Genomic DNA, 26,417 nt, shown 5'->3' on the forward strand with positions numbered 1-26,417 from the left:
TAAAGTTCATAGTGCTCATGTTATTACTCTTTGACTTTGATTGACAGTTTTAAATTGGCAACAAAAATATTGTATATTTCAGACGGAATCTTTAAAAAGATGACTCAGCCTATGTAAAGATAACTGACACTAAATTTGTTAATGCTTAGGTTCAGCCTTGTACAAACATGATATAACATAAACTTTTAAAGAATTTCAGCCTCTTTATAAGATTTTTTTAATAAAGCATTACCCTATTTAGGGGTATATAGGGCGTAGACAGGGGCGTAAAACATTATGATACATCAATAAATATAATATACACGACAATGATAAAAGCCTCTAGAAATAATTATTTAGGAAACATAGTTCTATTTTACTTTGAAGGAAAACATAACGTCAATTTACTTTGGCAAAACAACGACGATTTTGCGATACCAACTGAACTAATATCGATGGTATTGATCGATTTTCTGTTAAGAAAGTGCACCATTACTTTACCCACAAGATTATTCCGTATCGTATTTTCATCAATTTATTGTGGTGTGTGTGTATGTGTATCTTTGACCTGTTGACATCACACACATTCAAAAGTAATCCTCAATTAAACAACAATGGCTCTATCTTTGGCATTTTAGTAGGTATTATAATTCCCGATTAAGAAACAACTTCTAAAAGAACGAGTCTGAAATAATGCGTCTCGTTTGGTCAGGCTTCTTAATAAGTTATTGTTTAATCGTGGCGACTTTAGAAGATGAACAACATGTTGTGTAGACAATTTGGATCACAATATTTTCACTGTGTTTGAACTTATTAAGCCAAAGGAGGGCATTCGTAAATACTTAAGACAAACAATGGTATATAAATCAGTTTTGCTTACAAGATGCTTTGGCACATTTCAAAGTCACGTTTTTAAAGATGACATGGGAAATTGTAATATCCCGTGACGTCACATTCCGGGAGGTCAGCTCATGTTTCAATAATTTTCTGCTTAACAAAACCTCAAAAAACTCTGGAATGTAGCTTGTTCTGCTAACATGAAATAGATCAAGTCCGTGGTTTCGTGCTCTCACGTGTCCGATATACAGTTTTTAAAAGTCATTCTAATCTCAATCTGAATCAACGTTGCTCGTGACCGAAAGGTCAGCAATGGCACCCGGACTCTTTTCGGAATCACTTCCGGTGCTTCCGGCTGGAGCTCTGGTGCTATGGAGGCTCGGGTACTGCGTGTAGTCTGGCGGACATGTTCCATAGGGTGCAAAGACATACCTGGGATATCCCTCACTGGCTGCCGCCGCTAACTTTCCAGAGAGATTGAGCGGGTGCATGGCTGGGAATACGAAACGACCAGGTCCAGCAGCACCAACGTGTAGGTCACTCAGACTAGAAGGGGCGAATATAGGGGTACGACCAAGGAGAGCGTCTGCTTGGAAAGGATTTGGCGGTCTGTGCGAAAAGAGAAGAGGAAGAGGCGCTGAGCTAGCAGGTGGGAGGGGAGTAAAAGCCGACTTCATGCTACCGACACCTAGCTTGTCAGCGTGCATTGGTGTGCGGAAGATCGAAGAACCAAGTCCTGGAACCGTAGGAAGTCCAGACGGGATGTGATACGCTTCGTTCTGGTCCTTTTCTGAAGAGTGCGAGGCGTGTTCCGATCGCGAGGAGGCACTGCCGTTGTTCTTTGCGGATTCCCCGGCGCTGAGGAAGTGCTCAATGGCTTTGACCAAATCACCGCTGCATCCTTGCAGGACCAACTCCAGAACAGCTTTGCGTTGGTGGGGGAACAACCGTGTCAGGATCTCCGTCGGCGATAACCGTCCTGGACGGAACGGCGACACGAAGCTGGATGCCATGCCATTGAAGGTGTCCAAAGGTCCAGAAGTCTTAGCCTTTTTCTTCGGTTCCTCACCGTCTTCGGTTGGTTTCTCAGAGGGTTCTGGTGGTTCATGCTTCTCCACGATCTTCTTCGGTAGCTCTGGGACACTTGTTGTAGGAGACTCACGTTCTATGTCTTCTTTCATTTCTCTCATCACTTCTGTCTTCTCGTGCTCTGTAGAAAGATTACAAAGAGAAATAAACCAAAATGTTAGGTACATCCTCGCCCGTATTCTGAATAAAGATTTACCTTGAACAATGATGTGATGACCCGACATCTGCCCTTTAAAAGAAATATCTATCATAATTTTTTTTCTCTCTCAGGACATAGGGTTAGGTTTATGGTTGCTGCGATAGTGCATAGTGCCTTTGAACTCCATTACATTTAGGAAACTAGAGGTGTTATAGACATGATAGAAATATATATAGTATCAAAGAGACGAATAATGGAGGAAAATATATTCACTTCCATTGGAACAAGAAAAAAACGTTGAGTGAAAGGTTTAGGTGCCCGTATTTAGAATGATCAAACACGTACTTTAAAGCAAGCCCAAAATAAACACAGAACTGTGTCGCCGTTAATATACTGCAGAGAGAGGAATTACAATTACTCAATTAAGACATCATTTAAAAATCGCTTTCGGGTGCATTCGTGGGACCTAGGTTTTGTGTAATTAGCTGCTTCACTTCAAATTTGATCGATAATTTATTTACAAAAGACAGAAGGCACGGGAGAAGACAAATTGTGAAACATGTCCCATTGCAATCGATTATGTTCAAAAGTGTCATATTTACTCGTTACTATTTGGCCTCTTTAATAAAGACAAACTTAGCACATGTTACTAAGAACTATTTGTTCGATTGATTTTCACCCGGAATACATGGTGTGCTATGCGAAATCTGAAAAGAGTCCAATCGATGACACGAAGTGCATAACGATAAAACAACGGATCTGCTACCATTCTGAACAAATTTGTTCAAAGCCATCATCACCCACGGCATTTGTTGGGGATGGGGGATCAATGTTTCTACGAAGAACTCGAAATTATAGTGTCCCAGAAGGAATTTTTTTCGACATTTCTTTCATTTTGTGGCCATGTTGCAGTTGGAAGGTAAGGTTTATTTTCCCAGCCAGTGTAAACAATCGATCCTTCAATGTGGGGTCATGCAGGGATAGCTGGGTTGTTAATACGCGGCTAAACGATTGGTATAATAGACCCGATGACAAATGGAAAGTATGTCTGTCTGAATTAGAGCTACAGTCACACCAACAAAACCGACTCCAAACCCTTTGGCCCGTATTCTGAAGTCAGGTTTAACTTAAACTCAGGTTTAAAGTTGTGGTTTAAGTATGGAAAGCCAAAAGTATCAAAATTTTTATTAAGTTGTATGTTCTTATGTTTACTGTGCTCTTTCCTGATTCATCGATGATGAAGACAATCGTCTATTTATACTTCTTAGACAATTATGAATGATTTGAGAGCCGAATGAGCTGAAGTATGATATCTCTACTGTTAGTGATTTATGTAACAATTGGCTATCCATACTTGAACCACAACTTTAAACCTGAGTTTAAGTTAAACCTGCTATCAGAATACGGGCCTTTGGACTTAACGTAATAGTTTTGATTGGTCTGGGTACCGTCTTACAAAGAATTGTGATTGATCCGACCATGGACCACGATCCGATCAACCTAAACTATACTTACACTCTTAGAAAGGTTGGGCAAAAAAGGCTCAATTTTTTAACCGTCACTGGGCAACATACTGTCTACACAACTATTGGTTTAAATCTGTTCAAATTTGGTAATAAAAACTATTAATTGGGTAATGAATTTGCTCAATTGGATAATAATTGCCCAGAATATTTACCAACATACATTACCCAAAAGAGTGGGCAGTATGTTGCCCAAAATTTTGAGTGTGTATGAAAATCCATCTATCTCCAAAAAAAATTTCGGGCAAATTTGCGCAATGTCTTGATGTAAACAAAGAGAGACATACTAAAATTTAATAATCAAGAAAATGGCGAATGTATGAATATACATCATAATTATCTACAAAGCTTTTTGAAATAATCGCAACTCTTTGTAAAACGGGGCCCTGGTGGTCGGCTCTGCCGATGTGACTGCACCAGCATTGGTGAGAAGTCACCAGAAAAATGACGTGTATGGTATACCTCTAACTAACTGTGCATGTAACTGCCACGTTGCCTGATTATTGAATTTGGCCAATCAATAGATAGTAAACTGTTGAAAGTCAAAGACCTGTATTTACTACAGTTAGGGCACTTCATGTATAGTTATAATAATAATGCACTTCCCCATATTTTTGATGCCATGTTCCCTAAAAATCAATTTTATCATAACTATACCCCACGAGACACTCTGACGAACTTCACATCCCACTTTACCACATGCACTTTACAGAACTTTACTGGCCAAAAATACATTCCTATTCAACGGTCCTAAATTCTGGAACTCACTCGCTAATAATGTTAAAGACAGTGTCTCCTTGAATTCATTCAAACGTAAACTCAAACGTATCCTGCTTAATTCCTATAATTCTTCGCAACGGAACTAACACTTCATTATCTTGATTATAATCCTTACATTTTTTCACTTTTATTTTATTATTTTTTCATCTATATTGTCCAGTCATATCTTTTGTTATTTCACCAGATCAAGCTGGTTCATGGTCAGCCCTTTCCCATTCTTAGTTTTACTCCTTTTTAAAAATAGTTGTCTTGTACTGTCCTGTCTCTTGTTTTGTCTTGTCTTCTACGTCTTGTCATCCCCTCTCTCTGTTTTTTTCCTGTCTTGCGCAACATATCCTTTACAACGAAGACCTCTTTGTGTGAAAAGCTTTGCATTTGTTCAGTAATTATGTTTCCGTCAATATGATTTCTTTTTCTCTTTTTCTTTCCTGTAATACATGCATGTACGCATATAGTAAGTCGACTATAATTTCTTCTTTTCCAAGGGGATCCATAATTTTACAAGCTTTGCTTTTTAGTGGATCCCCCTCATTTCCATTTCCATTTATGCTCTATATTATACTGTTGTTTTTTACGAAGTAAGAATGCCCTTCTGTAAAATTGTATTTGATTTGTATTGTTTTATATTACTTTGTATTATGTTTTGAATGGAAATGAAATAAAAGAATTGAATTGAATTGAAGTTGAATACATTCAGTTTGATTTTTTTTACAATTAATTTCCACTATTCTACGTTTCAAAAGACATAAAATTGGTCTTTGCTGATATTATTCCAAGAAATTGTGAAATAGTGAATGATGGAGAATTTCGTGTAAGAATGCTATGCACATTTCCATACTTGACTTAAAATTTAGTGATAATGATGGCGGTGAATACACGTGAATTTTCTTGAATGATACAAACTCCCGAAGACGAGTGGTTTCAATGAAGTTATTTAGCTACCATGTACTTTGTAGATATATTGCCGATAGTTTGCCGTAAAGCTAAACTGTGTGATATGTCTGCTATTTTCCCCCTATTTTACTCCATTGAAATGTTTAGGTAAATCTAGATGAGTGTGTTTTCAATCAAATGCTTAATTGCATAATAACTTAAGGAATTCTAGACTCGACAAAATTATGAACAGCTCCGATCCCGTGGCAGTCGAACAAAAGTGGTGGTAATACATAGCCTTGTATAATTCCTCCAAGAGGACAATTTAAACTACTGTTAATTTTTTTCTGAATCCTCTTTTGTGCTATGGATCAGCTGCTTCATTAAATTTTTAACTGAATCACATGGAATTATTTAAACAGGTGATCGTATGCCTCAAATTCCTAAGAAATACATGATTTTCATCAGATTACAATTGAATTTTATGAATCATAGTTTTATAAGAAATTAAAACTATAAATATGAATCAAACTGAAAGACCGTGAACATGCACGTTTGAGACACATACTCCCATTTTTTTTCACGAAGTTCACGAAGTACTATTATGTCCCTCTGCTTCAAAAGCGTTCCATGAAAGTAGTCATGATTGACAAGAATGTGTTGATATACAGCAAACACATGTATGAATATGGTGTACCTTTATTCTCTAAGTATAATAACTATTCTAATCATATCCTAATATAGCAATTAGTAATATCAGTCTAGCTTTATTTGATATTATCTTAGGAGACTCTGTCCTTGAAACTGTGTCATACGACAAAAATACAAAGGAAGAATTTGCATTGCATTTTTTTTCCTCGTAAAATTTGACATCAAATATGTGCATACGACATATCGCCTTACTGCATCGTTTGCATTTGGAGGTTTCAAGGTAGTTATCTTTAAAGAGTCTTAATCCAAACTGTATTGTTTTGTTGCTATGTTAAGCGATCATACACCCCCAATCAGTTTGTTTGCACGCGAAGCGATCGTACCGTGAGATATGAGTGATTTCCCCACCCTATAATGAACCTTAACTGGTTGGTGAAATAATACCATTAGAGTGACACAAAAAATGACATATTTAGTCCTCGATATTTCAACAAGTTAGGACTATAAAAACACACAAGCGAACATGCTTCTTTTATCGTCATTGACTAAGCGTGCTACACCTTTTAAACACTGCCAGTTTGCTTTGGCGCGTAACTTGAATGCTAGAAACACACATAAAATTATCGTCTGCATTAATATGCTTCTCTTTTCTCCTATCCTTGGCGAGCAATGCGATTTATCTTCTCAAGGAGGCGCTCATGTGTATATACATGCTCGACACACTGTCGTTTCTTTTAAGTGGAATTGTTAGAACTAACTTAAGCAAACAACCGGGACTGGGTAACACCCCTATTGCGAACCATTCTTTTCCAAAACTAATATTGGCTTTATTTGAGGTCTTAACAAAAACCGACCCAAACCCCGGATCGTGCATTTAGCGAAAAGAGACAGTGGAAGAGGTGGAGGAAAGGGGAACCGTGTCATTTTGAAGAAAATTGTTGGAAATGCAAATGAGGAATCAATTGGGCATAAAATATCATTTCGGTTTGGGATCGTTTCTTTGTGTGCTTGGTGATCTCATGTAAAGAAAGGAAAGCAATTTTGTTTCATTAGAAGATGATTTTCACCTTAGACTAACTGCGTCTTAAACGGTGGACGTGACTTAATACACGTCTCGGTAAATATAGATGATGTAAAATGTATGGTGATTTTTGATTCGTCATGCCCGACTGTCATGTCATCGCAATCAGATACAAAAATTACAAGGTAGAATTATACCTTAATGGTATTTTTTATTTTGGTATATTATTTTTTTTATATTTGAATTAATAATGAAATCGACATTTGAAAATATGCATAAGCCTTTGCACGTATCGACAAAAATGAAAAAATGATCCTAGCGAGTAAGCGTTTAAAACAAATATTACTATTCAAACAAGAATGTTGATGATTCTTATCATGCAGACAAATTCATCGCTAAAACAATAAATGATTCAATTTAGTATGCAAGCGTTAAGCACAATCATTTAAAACAATCATAATTGACTATGTATGTGCTCGAAATAAGTACATCGTAATTTCAAACTATGCGAAAGTTGAAAATTCCTGACAATAGAAAAACCTTTCTTTTTCATTATGTCTTTCTATCCATCACCCCCTCTCTCTACTTGTCTGTATCTATCTATCTATCTCTCTATCTATCTATTATCTCCTGTCTATACCAATTTAACTTTTCATCTACGACACCCCGTATTATTTTCCCTTTGATTGCTTTATACACACATCTGCATTTTAACTTTTTTATTCATTTTTTTAAAACGATGAAACACTGTAGTATCCTCAAATGAAATAACATAAAGACCAGTTATGTAATGGCTTTAAGGATAATTTTCCCGGTCATTCTATTTTCAATTCCGATGTAATATGGACGAGATACTCGTGTATCACTCGAAGTAGGACGAGTTTTACCGCGATATTGTAAAACGGTAGGAACAATAAAATTGTTATCGAGAGACACGCGAGAGACACTTCAACGCTTCGATAGGCGATCACAAACCATCCTTTCCCGCTAGAGATCTATCGGGGAGGTTGAGTAACAAAACCAACAGCGAGACATTATTAGATGTCTTCAGTATTCATGGGAGAACAATATTGTCATCTCTTGAAATGACATCCTCGATGAGATGAAACAGAACGACCGTGATACTTCAACTCAAAAAATGTTAGCCAATTTGCGCGCGAAACAACATCGCCACTTTCCAGACCGACTTCCTGCAAAGTGATACCAAACAACGACCCATAGACAATCGGAACATCCACACCAACGCCATCATCATCACGATGATCGTCATCGCTATCATCCTCCATCATCTTTATCATCAACACCACCAACTTCTTTTTCAAGTCCGGCGGAAATGTCTTCGATATGATATACTTATATATCACATTTTCGAAGCGATTTGGTTGTCGAAAACTCCTCCATACCTCTCTTCCTCTCTCTCTCGCCTCTTTTACGGCTAACATGAACCACTTTGGAAACATTTCAGAGGCTGGAATTGCCAGCGATCAACAGATCGGATTCCTTGGATGGGGGTAACACTTACCCCCTCCAAGCTCCAGGTAACATCTTCGGTGAAGTATCAAGTACACCCTCTCAATTGGCAGCCCTCAATCCATCTCTTTGCTCCGTCAATCTTATTCATAGCTCGGGCCAAAAAAAGGAAAACGACACAGCTTCGGACAAAAAAAAGAAGCCTTCTTTTGTCATCATCCTCGACTCTAGTCCTCCAAGAAGCTGCCTATCTACGTGCTTGAGTACGTCGAAACCGCCAAACCTTTTCGACTACAAAATGTGATAAAATAGCAGATCGATGCCCGCATCCCTTCCCGGCTCTTATTTCTTTCCATATAGCTGGATCCGTGCTCGAGTGCCGTTTGATATTTTTGGCGAGTATTTCATTTCATTTGCCCTAATCTTCACATTCAATCTAATGTGAAATTGAATCGTTGAAAGTGAAACAATGCTGTAAACGACATCAAAGAAGAGCAACAGCTCTAATTCTCTATTGCTGTTATTAGACTTTTTACGCCGAGGGAACTCTTGCACGTGACAAAATATGACAAGAAAGCTTTTATTGCCGTGCATCAGCATCCGTCTTTCCTCTTTATGCCATGAATTCCAAGTCTAATGAATTCATGGCATTTTTTTATTTTGTGTTATTTGGATTTTAAAAAATATGTTTTGTCATCTAAAATTCCGATTATTCATAAGTTGACCGGCTTGATCAGTTTGATTTCGGAAACAATTTAAATTATTTATTATCATGAATATGATTGTGATTATCATTATTCTTTTTGATAATTGTATTATTATCATTATTATAATTTGTTATCATTATCATTTACCATCATCATTACTCTTATCATTATGATTGTTATGATGAGGATGATGATCATTATAATTATCACTGTTATTAATTTTCATAATTTCTATTATGATTATTATGAATACTATCATCATCATAAGCAGCATCATCATTATTATCATTCAGCAAAACAGGAACAGGTTCGTATTTTTTCTCGAAAGACTTTGCTTTAACAAAAAGCATTAAGTACTATACCGAGTGCAAACTTGAATCATTTTTAGAAAAATAATTTTCAATTTCAAAATGTCATAGATGATATTTTCTATAATCATTATTGTAATGAGATACATCAACTGCAACAAATATGCCATATGTTTTTGTTTATGTTTTTTAACGACCTCACTACTTCTCTGAACTATTGAATGTTGATGAGCTATCTTGTTGCCCCCCAACAGCCCAAAAATATCGCATCCTATCGGATGATAACCGATGATTGTTGACTAGGAAACAAGGTTTCGGGTTTGCTTCATTATAAGATCTTAAAGAATCTTTGAAGGACTGCGTTCACAGTCAGGTTGTATCATCTTGACAAGTGCAGTATCGCCTTACTACCTGTATGAGGAAGCTCTTGTATAATTGTGGTTCTTTGCCATGCAGATACCATGTCTACTTCAGATCTGCCTTTATGTATACAGCGATGGAAAGATGATTAAGGATGATACGACCGGTTAGGAAAATTGTATCGTGTCGGGGCGAACTTGGCATCGAAATGCCCCAATCACATCGGCGAATCCGGAACCGGACCGACCAAAGAAGTTACGTTATTTCGAATGGCATGTCATTGGTCGGTTAGGAGTCGGGTTCGTCGGTGTGACTGTAACAGTTCTGGGGTCCGTTGTAGAAAGAGTTGCGTTTAAACCCAAGTCAAAAAAAATCAATCGCAAGTCCCAAATGCGCGCTGTTGATTGGTAGTAATGCAGAAGATATTGAATTGAAACCCTACTCTCCGACTCTACGTCAATTTGCTTAAACAACAAAAACAAAACATCACTCTGCATCATTGGAGGGTATTGGAGATTCCAATAAAGTATAAAACTGTTTTAAAATATTTTTATGCAATATGCTACCGTTATCCGCCCCTAAAAACCCAACGAACGAAATTCTCTCAATTTATAACTAATCAGCCATCAAAATATTCACGAACAAAATGACTATCTGTGACGGTTGCCAAAATTTTCTCCAGTTCTTCGACAACACATGACGCTCTCAATATTGATCATGGAATCATCAGTAGCTCCGTTTTAGTTCGTACATATTGAGAAATAGATGCTCTCGTATACTGTCTTATCTGTGGTGGCATTACTAGGATACACTTAGCATGCTAAGATGGAGTCTTCATTCCTGTAGTATATAATGCATAATTATGGATTAATTAAAAATCCGGGGTTCGAGATTGAATCCCAGACCTCATGTTCTTGTTTTGTTTCAGGCCTAATGATTTTGATTTCAAGTCTAATAAGTTTGATCTCATATCATTTCTATACGCCTAAAACGTAAAATAGTCACCAACATTTGTATCTAACAAATTAAAAGTTAACAGTGATGTGTAATCGTTGATACATATACAAACATTATTATATTTCATACATGCAGTTCAACATACACAGTCCTGAAACAGGGATATGTGTGAGCAGACGACAGAACACCGAACCTGTCTGCCTGCTGAATTTCTAATCCCACTTGTCGTCATTTTGGCGCGCTTTTTAAGATGAAACTGTATCTCTCTCTCAACTGGTGTATGACCAAACTTCTGCGCCACAATAAGACCAGTCAAGTTGAAACGAAACCCCGCAGATGCATTCCGAATATTAAATCTTCCCATCGTTTCCCAAAAAAGTGCTCAAAAAGCACGGTTCTTTTCCTCTTCCTGTGCTGAAAAGACACGCAAGTTGCAATTGTATCTTCCACAAAAATCCATATTTTATACAGCAGCAACCGCATTGATGAATTTGCAGAAATTGCTCAAGTGCGTGTTGGAGTATTTTCCAACGGAAGGATTTTTGTTGCTGTTGCCTCTTAAAGTAACTCCGGAGCGCTGCTATATTAGTGTTGCTTCTGTATAATGGGAGGCTAGAAAGGCATCGAGAGAATAATTTGCCAGTGTCGGTTAACAGTAAACAAAGTAACCTCTTCCTATCCCAACTAAGTTTATATTTATTTTAATAAATACACTTTTGTCTATAGCTATGTATTTCATTATCATCAACACTCAACTCTTGATCGCCATTATTGTGCTCTCCTCTTATAATATTACAAAACAAACATGCGTGGGGTGTGCTAATTTTGTATTTATTTATTTACACCTTTCAAAGGCATTTCGTTACTTTATTTATATATATCGTTTCAACGATATGTTTCAACTTATAGTAGATATCGTATATAATAGAAATACATTTCCAAATAATTCTTATTTTATCGTGCTCCTTCTTTCAGGAGAAAGGCAAGTATATTTTCATTTCTTTATACTTTGGCGTGATTTGTTTATATGGGATACATTTTATGCATAACGGTTTATTTTTTTCGAAGTTCGCAAATTGATAATCTCTCCAATCTTATTTGACCCTGCTGGTGTTAGCATTTTGCTATCTATGATAAAAATAATCCTTGATGCCGCAAAAGTATCATTTAGTTTTATTTTATGGATTTGAATGTGTATAGATCATCATGATTTATCTGAATGTTAAGCATAATTTCATGCTTTAAAAACCAAATGCTATACTTTATACTTTCTTATAGGTTATGTGAACCATTTACCAATATCGTAACCACCATCATACCCATCTTCAACATCACCATCATCGTTATCGTCGACGACACTGACATCATCGTTGTCATCACTATATTAACACCATCATCACCACCACTAATTTCATCGACACCGCACCACCATTTATATCATCACTGTCATCATACGGCACATCGTATATAAAGACAGTAATGCAAATGCAAAGACCATTTCATGCAGTTAGTACCAATTATGTTCCTTTTATATGCAATCTTTGTTTTCATATAGGAGCAGCACTATCGTCAGTATGTTCGCCATTATGTTGAGTAGAAATGAGGATTTGTATCAGTCATAGGCACTATATGTTTACCATTCTTTTAAGGTATACCTCTAAACATGGAAAAGTGATGAAATATCATTGGCCTTTGTCTCTCTCGATGTATTCAATAATGGTCTCAGAATAGTTCTCCCACTTCATCATCTTCTTCGCCACTACCACCGCCATCATCCTCATCATCGTTGCCAAGAGCGATTTGGAGGTGATGGGGTATCACGGGACACCCTTGACTCGTCAGACCCGACTCATCCAACTCCAAAGACTCTTGATGTCTATTTACCGCCCCATCCCTCCTGTTTCTAGCCAAGGGGTATACGTGAGTCAGCTCCGCACGAGGACACTCTGGTGGTAGCAAGGGGGCAGGAACGTGCCACTCCCTACGGTCCCCCTAAAACCCCCATGCGTCGACGCGCCAGTTCCCCTAACCCCTCTTTACCTCATGGGGCGCCTCTAAAAGACTCTTCAAGAACCCACCTTATAGGTGTGTGTTAAATCCAGAGAGTTACAACCTTCCTGACAAAACTGGACGGATAACTCTTAAGTAGCGACAAGCTGTTTTAGGTCAAGTGTGTAGAGTCATTCCCCGGCTTCCTTAACTGCTATGCAATATTAGAATTATATAATGTGTAACACGAAATTTCCATTTACCTAATACCTTGAATAGAAAGCACGATAGAATTTCCATTTACATGTATCTTTCCTATAAAGTACCACTGACCTCCATGGCCCGCTTCATATTTTAGAAACGACGTGAGAACTAAAATAAGCAGTGAGTAAAGATTTTATTTACCATGTGTTCCATGATGGTTCTGATTTTTACCTGAAAGCTGGGAAAGCATGAATGCTTGTAAGCAAGTAACTAGAGGACCGATGGCAGAAGGTCAGCCCCGAGGAATATAGTACTAAGGATAAATACCTTACCAACATGACCAAACGGTACTATACTCTTACAAAAAAGGTTTACCCAATATTGGGTAAAATGGGAACATGCATGTTGGTTGGGTAAAAGATACTAAATATTTTGTGAATTTTACGCAATTTTGCGTTAAAATCTACCCTTAAAACATACATTTTGTCCAATATGGGGTAAAAAAAAACAATGTACCCAGCAAACATGCATGTTCCCTTTCTATCCAATATTGGGTTCAATTTTACTCAGTGTTTTTTTTTTCTCAAACGCCACCCCGGGCCAACTGAGCTGTCACTGTTCCTTACATCAGTTTGTGATTAGTGAATGCTTTGTGTGCATTTAAAGTTCCTAAGAGAAATTCAAAACAAAATTATTCGAGGGATTTTTATGTCTTCATTTATATTTCCATGTCGCATAGGTCAACTAGTGCACTATTTGAATCACACGAAATCTTCAGTTTAGTCACGCGCGCACACCGTCGATGACTTGTCGAGGGACTTTGGAAACGAAATACATATAGAATGAGATTTTACCCGTGATCCCGTATCTAGCTCGGTATTAGAAACAATTAGAAACAAATGGCATGACTGAAAGTCACCACCACTTTCTACCCCTCTCTCTACTTGATATTTGCCTGTTTAAGCATTATACTTATGGAATTGTCGATACAAAAATTAGTCAATGATGGTTGGTCTCAATTTATGTTATAGAATTGGACTGAAAAGAACTTTCAGGCTATAACTAGTACTTTGTTCGCCTTTTTCAAGTAAGAATAATAAAAAAAATATGTTTTTATGTAGTCTCCGATCAGTTTCTTAAATTACCCAACTTAGATATTGGCGCGTTACATATTCCCTAATGTGGATTGAATCTTGAAAAATATGCGAGAAATGACGATGAAAAATAATTATGTTTGACTTGCTTTTCCTATTAAATATAAAAAAAAATATTCAAATATTATACACTCCCCATCTTATTACCATTTTACTGCAACTATTTTCACTGCAAAATATTAATGGTCATGGTGGTGTTTTGCATGAATGTGTTTATTTAAAATGTCCCAAAACTACGGCTGTCATTTAAAAAAAATCAACTGAATTACATCTATAAAAAAGAAGCTATTTATATTAAATACATTGACTGGATTTGTATCGAAACACACTTAAAATGTGGGGCAACATATACTCTCCACTGTGTTGGGTAATGATTGTTGGTAAAATATATTCTGGGCAATTATTATCCAATTTATTTCGTTTTTATTACCAAATTTGGGCAGATTTGAACCAATGTATATGTCGCCCAGGGTTGGTTAAAAGTTGGTTATTTTTGCCCAACTATTTTAAGAGTGAAGTTAATTCAATGCAATCGATATCAAACATGAATAAGACTTTGAGTCGTTTTAATCAGTGGCGAAATGAGTCAAATATACATTTTGTTTGGAATATTAAGAATATTATAGTGATTATATCCTGAGTGATTATATCCTGAAAAAGTTTTCGATATTAATTAAATTTTATTTTGGACTTTTACCCCCCCCCCCCTTATTTTTTTCAGAACTCCAGTTACACCAGATCTGATAATCACATATATTTGGATTTCCAATTTCTATTGCAAGTTCATTTAAAAATACCCCTTTCATTACTGTTCAGCACCGAGGTGTTATTTTTTACTATGTTATATTTTTCCAATTTGCAGTGGTATTTTTTTTATGCATCTCAATACTATCTAATTAATTATTTTGGCACCCTTTTCAGTATTCCCTTTTTAAACGTGCAATATTTTGTGTAATAGTATTCATATATTTTTATTTATGTCTTGGGAGCGGCATGTGTGGGGGCTCATGCCTTCGGGCAACAGTGATGAATTTCGCTTTTGTGCCCCCTGACCCACATGCCGTTCCCGCATTCTTTGCATGTTAATGTACTGTAAATTTTCTAATGTAATGTGTATGTACTTTTTATATTGGTCAAATAAATAATAATAAATAATAATAATAATAAAAAATTATAATCATAATGTATTAAGATTTGTTAAAAATGAAATTTGAATATTTCATGCATCTCAATAATTAAGTCGTCCATGCCAAAGCTTTATATTCACTAAAAAATAATCACTAGTACCTTTTATTAGCACAGAAGAAGATCTAGATGAAATAAACAAGGTCTATATAAATCCACTTTTGAAAAAAACATTGTGAAAATATAGATCCTCTTAACAACCATGAAAATGATCAGTCACGAGAAAAACACTCAACTTAAAATCTGTATTGATTTCTACTATCATTTTGGCTGTTAATCTTTAAGAATAACTTATGATTTCTCAATAACTAGTCAAGCGAATTCTCCCCCAAACTGCCGAGAATTGAGATGACATCGTAATACAGAACTTTATGTAGGAAATATGACAGCACAATGTCAAACTTAAGGTGTAAATTTGGAGCGCAGCCCCTTATGAAAGAAAGCCCGTGTAATTGATTCTGTATATTGTTGAGGAGGCGGAGAGGTTAGGTGTAACATCGCCGGCGCAGCAGGCGTGCGTGTGCCCTAACCAGGCCGCTCTAAAGGACATCCATGCACGTGCAGAAATGAGATACAACGAACAAAGTCGCAGGAAGGTTCATTTTTGTAAAGGATTTTGGTCGTGGGAAATGACCGTTTGTTATCCGTATGTTGGCTTCGTGCGACTACCTCAGGTGCCCCATTATTGTATTGTTGAACGCTTACAAAATACATGTCAATTTTTGTCTTCATTTTCTTATAATCATCGACTTGGAAATTTTGTTCAAAGGCTAGCGGGGGCACGTCGAGTTCAGTATACTGCTTTCCTCTTCTCCCCCGTAAAGCATGCACAGTTTGAAGTTGATACATATCATTCAAGACTATTATTCGAGTGATTTTGAAGATATCAAGCAAAGATTATGATTGACGTTTCGCCACGATACAGCACAGCTTACCAAAATTGATTGTATTTTAGTCCCCGAGTTAACGGTTTTGGATTGAGTAAAACATGGCGCAAGAAACAAAAGTGGAAACATCATAAAAGGAATCTGATTATATGAAAAGTGCGAAATATATTTTTTGAAAGAAAGAAAGAAAGAAAGAAAGAAAAAAGGAAAGAGATGGAGAGGGGGAGAAAAGGAGGAGGAAGAGACGAATGAGACAGAAAGAGAGACAGACAGAAAGACCATAAGCAGAAGTATAGCGAGAGCCATCTCATTAAGATGTGTAGTTAGTTGTGTTCTAATTAACAGACATTTAGATTCATGACGCAACTTCTGTGGTGACCATAACTCTGATGTTGACAAGCTTTTGTCCAAAAGTACTGCTATATACGCATGCGAAAGTCAATGAGTAACTGTTCTATGCAAGCGCAAAACTTATTTTATTACGTTACTCCTGCAGTGACGATATACTTTCGCAAAGGAACAGCATCAGAGAATCTGTGACGTAAATCTTAAATACTGGAGAGGAAAGAGAAGGTAAGGGGGCAAAGCAAAAATTGTGGTGTTAACCGGTGTTAGTTTTACACCTATAGGTGTTATTACAACACCTTTTGTTGTTACATTTACACTCTTTGGTGTTACGTTTAATCTCTAGGGTGTAATTTTAACACTTCAGGGTGTGGTCCTCTATTAACACCAATTGGTGTCAGTTTTAACACCGCAGGTTTTTACAGTGGACGTAGAATTTGAACTAACGTGATCATTATCTGGGTTAAAACGTCTGACATCTTGAATGTATTTGCTCGTACTTTTATTTAATCTTAATTTCGATTTGTTTCTTTTGTTTTCACTCAGAAACAGAAAAAAATATGTAAGAGTTTTGTTTTGCATCATTCGTATCAGCATTGAGACATTGTACCACTCCATGATTCTTCCGGGGTGCAAATGTACTTTTAAGCTAGACAGACGACCCAATCGTTTTCCCGCGGTTCCCAAATCTGCCATAAATCCCTGCGAAATAAACACAGCGAGCCTCAAGAATTGGGCGCGGAAGCATTCAACCCCGTTATGATAAAAAGAGCCGTTAGTTGGCCAACGAACATCGGCAGGTATCTCCCATTCCCAGATTGTTTCAAAGGTTTTTGTTAAAAGTGTCAAGTTATAAGCGAGGTAAAGACTGAGGAATCGATATTTATTTTCCTAGTCGACAAATCCGACATGGGTTTTTCAGACGAACGTCATTATTCATGTCAACTATACACGGAAGGAAATGTTTGTATAATTTGTGACATAGCCAAAAAAGGGGGGATTCGAGGAAAATGCAAGGAAAATAAGTGAACCCAAGACGAAGAAGTAAAATATTTGAAGATACATCTGTTTACACCAGATTGATCTCCAAATATGGATATATGTGAATTCACATAAAGTCGTCTATTTTATGGGGGGGGGGTGTTTTACAGTTTCAGCAAAGAGTTTTGGAAAAGGGGGCATCCATAACAAGAATAGGTCTCGTTATTATTAAATGTTAAGCAACATTTTATATCGTTTTGCTTTTCTATTTCGTTGTTACTCTTACCACACTTGAGGCGGGAGAGAAGATTTACCATGATGATGATCGCATTAAAGTTAAAAAAATTTCGCATTAAAGTTAAAAACTAAAAATAAGATTAAAAATTAAAAACTATATGATTTGACAACGATGTAAATTGGTTCATGAGTTTTAAAAGAATCATTATTATCATTTATATGCACCATCAATGTATGTAACTTTAACAATTTATTTGATAATTTCACCTTCATCACGAAGCTTTAATAAAAATTTAAATAGGTTCCACATCATCTACTTCATTTTCGTTCTTTTTCAGATTTCTCTTTTTTAATATTTTGTCAACTTTCAATTGAGCAAGAAATAGCAAAATATGTTTACGCATTGTAATAGGTAAATCGCATTTCATTTTCCTTCTTACACAAAGAGCCGCATTTGAATATTTTGTTGATAAAAATATTTCTTTATTAAAAAAATCAATATCTCGGTTTACTCTACTCCCAACGTTGAGGGAGACATCGCCCCTTCAAAACTTTGTATCAGAGGGATTGGATGTTCCGCTCAGTGACGTCACTACCGTACTGAATTTCAGAAAGGTGTTAAGTGTGTTTTGCAGGAACCACGGTGGCGACCCTCAGACATTGTACAGACAAGGTTCCTTGAATTCGTTAACGTGTATCGCCTCATCTCTACCCCTCCCCGATCCCAAATCAGTCTGCGAGATGAGTTTCTGATGGCTTAAAAGGTTTTCACGGCGGAACGCGCGTGTCAACAAGTCCAGACGATTCGCATGCAGCACCCTTAACCCTTTCAAAGGCGATACTAATCTTATAATGAGCGAACGAAACGAACGTGCGGATTACTGCGTTGCAAATGGGTTAAAGAGATGTTAAGACTATTCCAGGGAGTCTTGGGATGGGTGCAGATAATGACTCTGTGGTCAAGAGAGGGTTGACCATGGGCGTGACGAACAGGCACTTTCGAATGTCCGAACACCTTGTTTTAATGGCCACTCATTTGAAACTTTGCATGTTAATTGCGGATTATCCGGGTGGTATTGAGATGGGCGGACAAGGCTCGGTCCTCACCCCCTTCCTAGCCCAGGGGGATCAGTAGTGCCACCCTGGGGGTGATAGACAGCGCGAAATGCAATACCACTGGTAGTATTCATGGTCAAGTGTAGTGGGCAGAACCACTGACCACAAGCATTACCAATAAGGGGTCCCACGTCCGAGGGTGTTAACTTGGCACGAGCACTTTCACCTTGACCGGTAGTAAGAGAGGGTACAAAATAAAATACCACACCCCTACACGTGCCCCCACTCTTTGCCCCCTTTTGTTCCTTAACTGATATTTTTATTTGGTAACAGAATTGAAATTAGAAAATGGAAGCAGAATGCTTGTTTAGCGACAAATAACTTTCACCGTCATTCAAAATCAGGAAATTTTAAAATAAAAACATAAAGATTTTATACTTGAAATGTGTGTTACTATTTTAAAAGAAGATCGAAATCTCCTCAGTTGCCAGCTGTAATTATTTCTTTTCACTTCTTTCAAATACCACACCTTTATTACTGTGAGTTTCAATATTGTACGTTTTGTGGTGTCAGAAGGATTATCTACTCAACTTGTCCATCAAAAAACTGGTAAAATCATGACACTAGATTATAATGAGTGGCATGGTTGGTGCTTTCTATTTTCAAAGTTTTAAAAGCCAATCAGTTCTCAAAATACCAATACGGTTTGCTGCAAGTAAAATGGTTTAATCGGAAACTGTAAGCTTAATTCAGACTTGTAAGAATAAAACTATTAGCGAATATCGCCTTAACTGAGATAAATAATCTTTTACCCTTATACAGGATTTTATTAGGCAATGTACTTTTTAAGCGTATTCAATATCTTGCATTAAACTACATGGTTTTGAGAAGTCTTCGTAACATCTTTATTCTTTATCGTTCCGTGTTATTTATATATATATATATATTTTTTTTTTTTTTTTACTGAACTTTATAAGAGTTGAAATCATTTTCATTCTCCCAACTTTATATTCATAATGTTTTCAGTTATTATTCCAGTTTATTGTATGTTTTGTTTCTTTATTCTCCCTTTTAAATCTTATTGAAAAGATTTGGTAATCTGTTCATTATAATTTTTTATCATAATTATGTTAAGTAGAATTAATATCATCACTATTATCACTATTGTTATTATTTTTATTATTATCATCATCATCATCATCATTATTATTATTATTATTACATTGTTATTATCATTATTATTGTTGTTGTTGTCGTCGTCGTCGTCGTTGTTACCACTAACATCATCATCGTTATTTTCATTATTATCAACATTATATTTTCACAATCATTATCAATATTTTATTACATCATTAACTTTGAAGTGTGATCCATTCATGTATTTGTTTTCATGCATCATTTGAATATCATTCCCTACACTGTAAAAACTGCGGTGTTAAAACTGACACCAATTGGTGTTAATAGAGGACCACACCCTGAGGTGTTAAAATTACACCCTAGAGATTAAACATAACACCAAAGAGTGTAAATGTAACAACAAAAGGTGTTGTAATAACACCTATAGGTGTAAAACTAACACCACCAATTTAACACCGGTGTAAAATAACTGGTGTGGTCCTATATGTATACCGGTTAACACCACAGTTTTTGCTGTGTATGAATTAATTGGCTTTATAATAGCCATTATTGTACATCTATAGGCTGTCGAACAAAATTGACACTGCTCATATGGCTAGTGAATTCTGTCTATATACAAATTGTAATAAATATTTATGTCAAAAACGCTTGTATGTTGTAATATATGTGCATGTTGTTGTTTTTCTTGACTTCAAGTCTTTTCGTGTTTTGTTAAATCCTCTCAAAAGCGATCGTCACTATTCCAATCTAATGCTGCACTATATATTAATGTATGTCCTAAAAATTATGTTTGTTAGGCTGTTCATTTTGTAATTAACCACGAAAATTTATTTGTACCAAACTTTAAATAACTGCATACTTTGCAGTTTTTTGTATTAGTAAACAAACCCTTTTTTCTCTCAATCATGGAAGGTGTGGAATGGGATAACAATTTCAGTATAATATTTTCCCGTAGCTTTGTGATATGAAATCAATCAATAAATAAGAAAATAAAAGTTGAATGGCATTTTCAAAGCAAGATAAACGCAAGACTGAGAGGGGACGCTGAATTTCCTCAAAAAAAATAAATTCATCAAATCATGAAAATACCAATCAATAAAGATGGGACGGTTACTTCAAATCTGTTTAAATGGGAATGACATTCCAGTATATTTAACTTATTTAACCTCATGCCAATGCTTCAAAAAGGTGTATAACTGTCTATACACTGCAAAAACTCCGGTGTTGATTTAACACCAGCCCGGAATCTATTATGTCCACACCAGAGAAGTATTGAAACAACACCAGTTTGGAATCAAAGCGATGCTGTTTTAATACTAATTGGTGTTGTATGAACACATATCTGGTGTTAGACCAAAACCAAACTGGTATTGTTTCACACCTCTCTGGTGTGGACATATATAGATTCCAGGCTGGTGTTAAATTAACACCGGAGTTTTTGCAGTGTAAATTTGTTAAGGTATTATGCCACAGTCACATCAACGAAGCCGACTCCAAATCCACCGATGATACCACCATTGGTATTACTGGTATTGGTATTGGTATATGGTACGAAAAACGGGAAAACAAATATTGCAAATCCGGTGAAATGCTATTTGATATACTGTATCGACATAATTATCTTCCGCAAAATAAAGAGATTGAAGATTATAAATTTAGATGATGAAGAAAAGGTAGTTTTGGTTAAATCTGAAAAAAAGTTTTGATTTCCAAGTCGTAGTGAATATCAAAATGTCATTCTCACTTGAGATTATAGACGAAGAGTCTCTTATGCCAAATGATAAACGCTTAATTGAGTAATAGTGATTTTTTATCTCACTGTATATTGTTTTTACACATTGGGAAAGAAAACAAAATCATCCAATCGAACTCAATTTTCATAGCGCCGCAGGCTTGCACATGCGGGCAGTGACATGATAAATACAATTATGAGGTCTATGTAGCAAATATGATAAATGTGATTCTTTCAATTGGGGTTGGATAAATTCCATCCATATCATTGATTCATCCATTAAGCCAATAACTATGAATTATAACGTTTATTAAAATGATTTTTTTCTCCACTATATTTTCTTCGAATAACTCAAGAGGGGTAATACATTTATACGCTAATCATGTTTCTTACCCTATTCTGTATTTTAGGTGGTTAATAATAATTTAGTTGAATATCTTGTCGGAGCAGATAGCCATTGACCTAAACCAAGTACAAGACGTAATAATCATGATTTTATTAACAAACCTCTAGCAGCTAACCATGTGAATTAACAAACGGAGCAAAATGGTATATAACGACTCCATATACTAGCATACAGAAACGTGAAAATGGAGGAAGAATATCAAGTAAATGTAATCCCATGCATTAACGTATCCATAATAACTATGATCAATTTTTTTTTTACTTCACAGCAAATCTTGGAATTTACTCAATATTTGAAATTGAAAGTAATTTCATGATTTCTGCCCCAGTGCACAAAGAGAGATTGATATATCTCTATACTTTCATTAACATAATTAATGTATTTATTATCGTTATTATTATTATCATTATTATTATTATTATCAATATTTATTTATTTAGCCATAAAAAAATATTCAAGAATTGTACAATGTAATTACAAAACTACAATTTGAAATTGGATAATTTGAATATGGATAAAGAAGAAATAATAAAATGGAGAAAATAGTAAGAAAACTGTTTTTCCATGGGCCAGGGCTCGCAAAAGTAAAATTCAGTACTATTGCCCAAAGGCATACAAGCCCTCTTTTTATCAAATTTACATCACTGAAAACACTTCAGTATGTACAGATACTTTCATTATAAAGTGAAAACATATCTAACTTAACAATAAAAAATCATAATTTGATGATGTTTGAAATACTTCTTCCTAATTACAATTAAATGACGTTTGATTTTTTTGCCATCATTAACTATTTATGTTCCATGTTCCCTTCTTTTTCTGAAAGTATTATAGGAGTAATTGTGTAACTCTAAAACTTTTTTAAAATGAAGATACGAATCCTATATGCTGAATTGTTTGTGATCGCATTTAACAAAATGTTAACACTGTATAATAGAAGGAACTTATGAATAATTGGATTATACATCTTGATAAAAATTTGATAGCAATCAATCTCTTCGATTATAGCGTGTATTCCAGTTCATGTTATTTGGATGTTTTCCGTACTAATCTTAAATCTCAGTAATAAAAGTTTTTAATGATTTTTTTAAAAGATATCATCAGATTCTTATTATTATGAAGGTGGAATTCGTGAATTGACGTGAAATGTTTACGTTTGTTGGAATTACAAACATAAGTTTTATAAACTACACAATTAACACATTCTATGGTGCGGAGCTCGTTACATTTTTAACATTTTCAGTTTCATTGTAAGTTGAATTTAACCTTATTTGTGTTTGCGAATTTTTCATTTTAGAAAACTTATAAATCGTAAACAAAATAAAGATATATACGGTACTTAAAAAAATTCAAGTATTTATTATTTGCTACAAATTTTACCAGGTATTAGCTACGCCGAATAAGTAGGCCCTATATAAATAATCATTTATATCATTGAATATCATTATAAATGTATGAAATTAATTTGTATTATAGTTTCTGTTTGAAATAAAATCGAATTCGAAAAAAATGATAGCTAGCTTACTTTGCAGATATAATCTCTTTTCGTCAATTTGATTCAATTGATGTTGAAATACTATCTCAAAATGTACCTTAACAGATTTTTTTTTAGACTTCAACATGTTCAACCCTCTAAATACATTGCATGTTCCCATTTTACCAAATATTGGGTAAACCTTTGTTTTTAGAGTGAATGTTCACTATACCTGCTATGGGTGATATAATTGGACATTGCCACATGCTAGTTATTTGTAGCAGTGCCATGAGTTTATCGGGCCTATATGTAGGACAGATGTCTATTCCTGGCAATGAGAATTAAAAAACTTTGTAGCATTACTGTACCTCATAGACAATTATGGTCACATTCCCACAGCGGAACTTGTTGAAAACTATGAAAACATAAATCATATCAAACATGTCAAATAACAATAGTGATAATGAATCCATTGATTTGATAATTCAAAACTTTTTCTTATATATATTTTTTGTTATGAAAAGAATAAAATGTTCTTTACCTGGTGAAGGCGGCAATTCGACATCATCGAGTGGTGAGTCACTTGTCTGCCCCATGTCATCATCGTCATCATCATCGTCTTCGTCGACGTTGCCCCCGTCTGTGCTTCCTGGAGGGGCATTGCCGAAGATTGGACCTTGAGGGAGATAGTTGTACGGCCCACTGGGCGAGCAGGCCCGGAGACCAAGAATGATGGCGTCTTCTGCTGCTTGTTGTCTCTTTAGGGCCACTTGAGCCGCCATAACACGCTGTCTCTCTGCGATCAAGTTGCATTTGGCACAGCGGCAGTCCCGGAACCGACAGTGTCTCTTGTGCCCTTTGAGCCAGGAGATCATGCCGTGGTTTCGGCATCGGGCGCACTTGGGCTTCCGTGCGCCTTTTTCGGTCAGAGGACCTCGGAGCAGCGACAAGGTTCGGATGTCGATTCGGTCCATGTCCTGGTGATGGTGGTTCATCAGCGATTTCGTGTCTCTGAGCATCGGATGAGGAGGTGGTGGTGGAGGTGGAGGAGGATGAGGAGGAGATCGGAAAAGGTCAAAACGAGCCACGATGAAGTTTTCACGATGTCCTTTACAAGACTATGACTTTCCAAGTTGTAAACACAGAATGTACTTAAGTAATGTCCGATCGAATTACCTCACAATTACCTGTTGCTAACACATCCGCTCCTGATAAGCAAAATTTCTATATATTTTTTTTTCAGAATAAGTACTGAGGTAGTATTTGTTTAATTTGGTGTCGAGTTCATTCTTTCGTCCCTCGGGTTTCGACCATGCACGTGATGAAAAAAAGGTTGAAAAACAAAAAAGTTATTTAGAATAGTGAAACATCTCAGTTTTATGTCAAAATCATTCAGCTTTAAACTACTAGTGATTAAATTCCATTTGTCACTGGCAAACCAAGATGCAGTATATCAGATTTAGCTGAAGAAATCAAGAGAAAATGCCAGCTCGTACGAGTAGAAAGCATCAAAATGTTTGATGGTCTGGTCTGCCGTGGTATATAAAATATCTTCTGAAGAGATGGACAAGCAAGGTCGGTCACACTATCTTTTATTCCTTTTGGTTTGTGCGCGATTCTGGTCTGAGAAACCTCTTCTTTACAATGTAGTCAGCCGAACGTCCAACTTGCTCCAAGAGTTTTACGAAGACGGACAACCGAGAGAGGGGGAAAAAGGTCTCTCCGAGTTGGATTGCTGCGAGCGTTTATCAACCAATTAGTCACTCTATTGATTCACTTGCGAAGAATACGCACGGAGGCTGACTCGAAAAGAACACACACAATCATATACAACAAAAAGAAGAAAAAAAACACCTTCGACGACGACTTACTTTATGAAGGCGTTGATTGGATCCGTCAACTGACCAATCGACGGGCTTGTACCGGAACGAGTGGTTCGCCAGTCGCGATCGCTAGAGGGGGTAAGAGTACCAATGAATAGTGTTCTTTTTACTCCTCTCTTCTCTTTCTCTCTGTTCTTTTTCAAATCTCAACTCGACCCCACCCACTTCCACCCCCCCCCCTCCTTACACATTTCAATGACTACTTAATTTTTCTTACGATTAAATCTATTTTACTACATTCTGATGATAAAATTCGCATAACCATAATTTTAATTCATTGCAATTTTGTTGATTGGTAGCTCAGTGCTCATGAACGGGAGGTTATGAGTTCGAATCTCGGCGCTCGACATTTTAAAAAAAATACAACAACATTATGTCATGGAGTTTCCGCTGAGAGAATAGTTCATAATTATGAGCTGAAATGGCATCACTGGGTTGATAAGAATTATTATATATTTGTTTTTATACAGTATCTAAATTCATTTACGATTGAATTTCTTTATTCCATCCAGGAGCGGAGATACCAAGGGTATAGGATACACCCACCTGCACCCCACTCCATCTTTTTGGGCACCAATCTACGCAATAACATTTTTTCTCACATTCTGCCCACCTCTTTCATCCCATCATTTCATTCGCATTAATTTTGATATCTCTTAATTTAAGTTCTCATATGCATCCTCTTCAAGGATCTCATCTCTCTACCGATATTACCTCTCATTTGTGTTTCTCTTTATGACTCTATTTAGTATCACATATTTCCCAAAATAACTTTTTTATAAACATTTTAATCATTTTAGTAAAGAGACAGATGAATATTCCCCCCTGCTGCCCACATGTCATGTCTGTTCGTCTCCCTCTCTACCCCCCTCTCTCTCTCTCTCTTTCTCTCTTTTCTTTCTCTTTTCCACATCCCATGCACCCTGCCCTCCCTCCTATACTTCCATCTCTGTGGGCTGATGCTCGGTTGGCATATAAAGAGAAAGGGTGGTCTAAGATTTTGGAGGAGGAGGTGATCATGGCCAAGTTTGGATCGGGGATCATTGTACGTAA

The 26,417-nt window shown here is 36.2% G+C and overlaps 1 protein-coding gene across 1 annotated transcript; it reads right to left on the bottom strand.

Annotated features, from left to right (window-relative positions):
• Positions 1 to 786: 786 nt before the first annotated feature.
• LOC121424121 (doublesex and mab-3 related transcription factor 3, truncated-like) lies at positions 787 to 25,273 on the bottom strand. Its single transcript, XM_041619720.1, has 2 exons — positions 24,023 to 25,273; positions 787 to 2,026 (listed from the first exon to the last, which is right to left on the bottom strand). The coding sequence occupies exons 1-2, from the start codon at positions 24,498 to 24,500 to the stop codon at positions 1,089 to 1,091; spliced, it is 1,416 nt and encodes a 471-aa protein (XP_041475654.1). The 5' UTR covers positions 24,501 to 25,273; the 3' UTR covers positions 787 to 1,088.
• Positions 25,274 to 26,417: the final 1,144 nt, after the last annotated feature.

This window comes from Lytechinus variegatus, chromosome 11 (genome assembly GCF_018143015.1).
Source record: "Lytechinus variegatus isolate NC3 chromosome 11, Lvar_3.0, whole genome shotgun sequence".
Lineage (NCBI taxonomy): Eukaryota > Metazoa > Echinodermata > Echinoidea > Temnopleuroida > Toxopneustidae > Lytechinus > Lytechinus variegatus.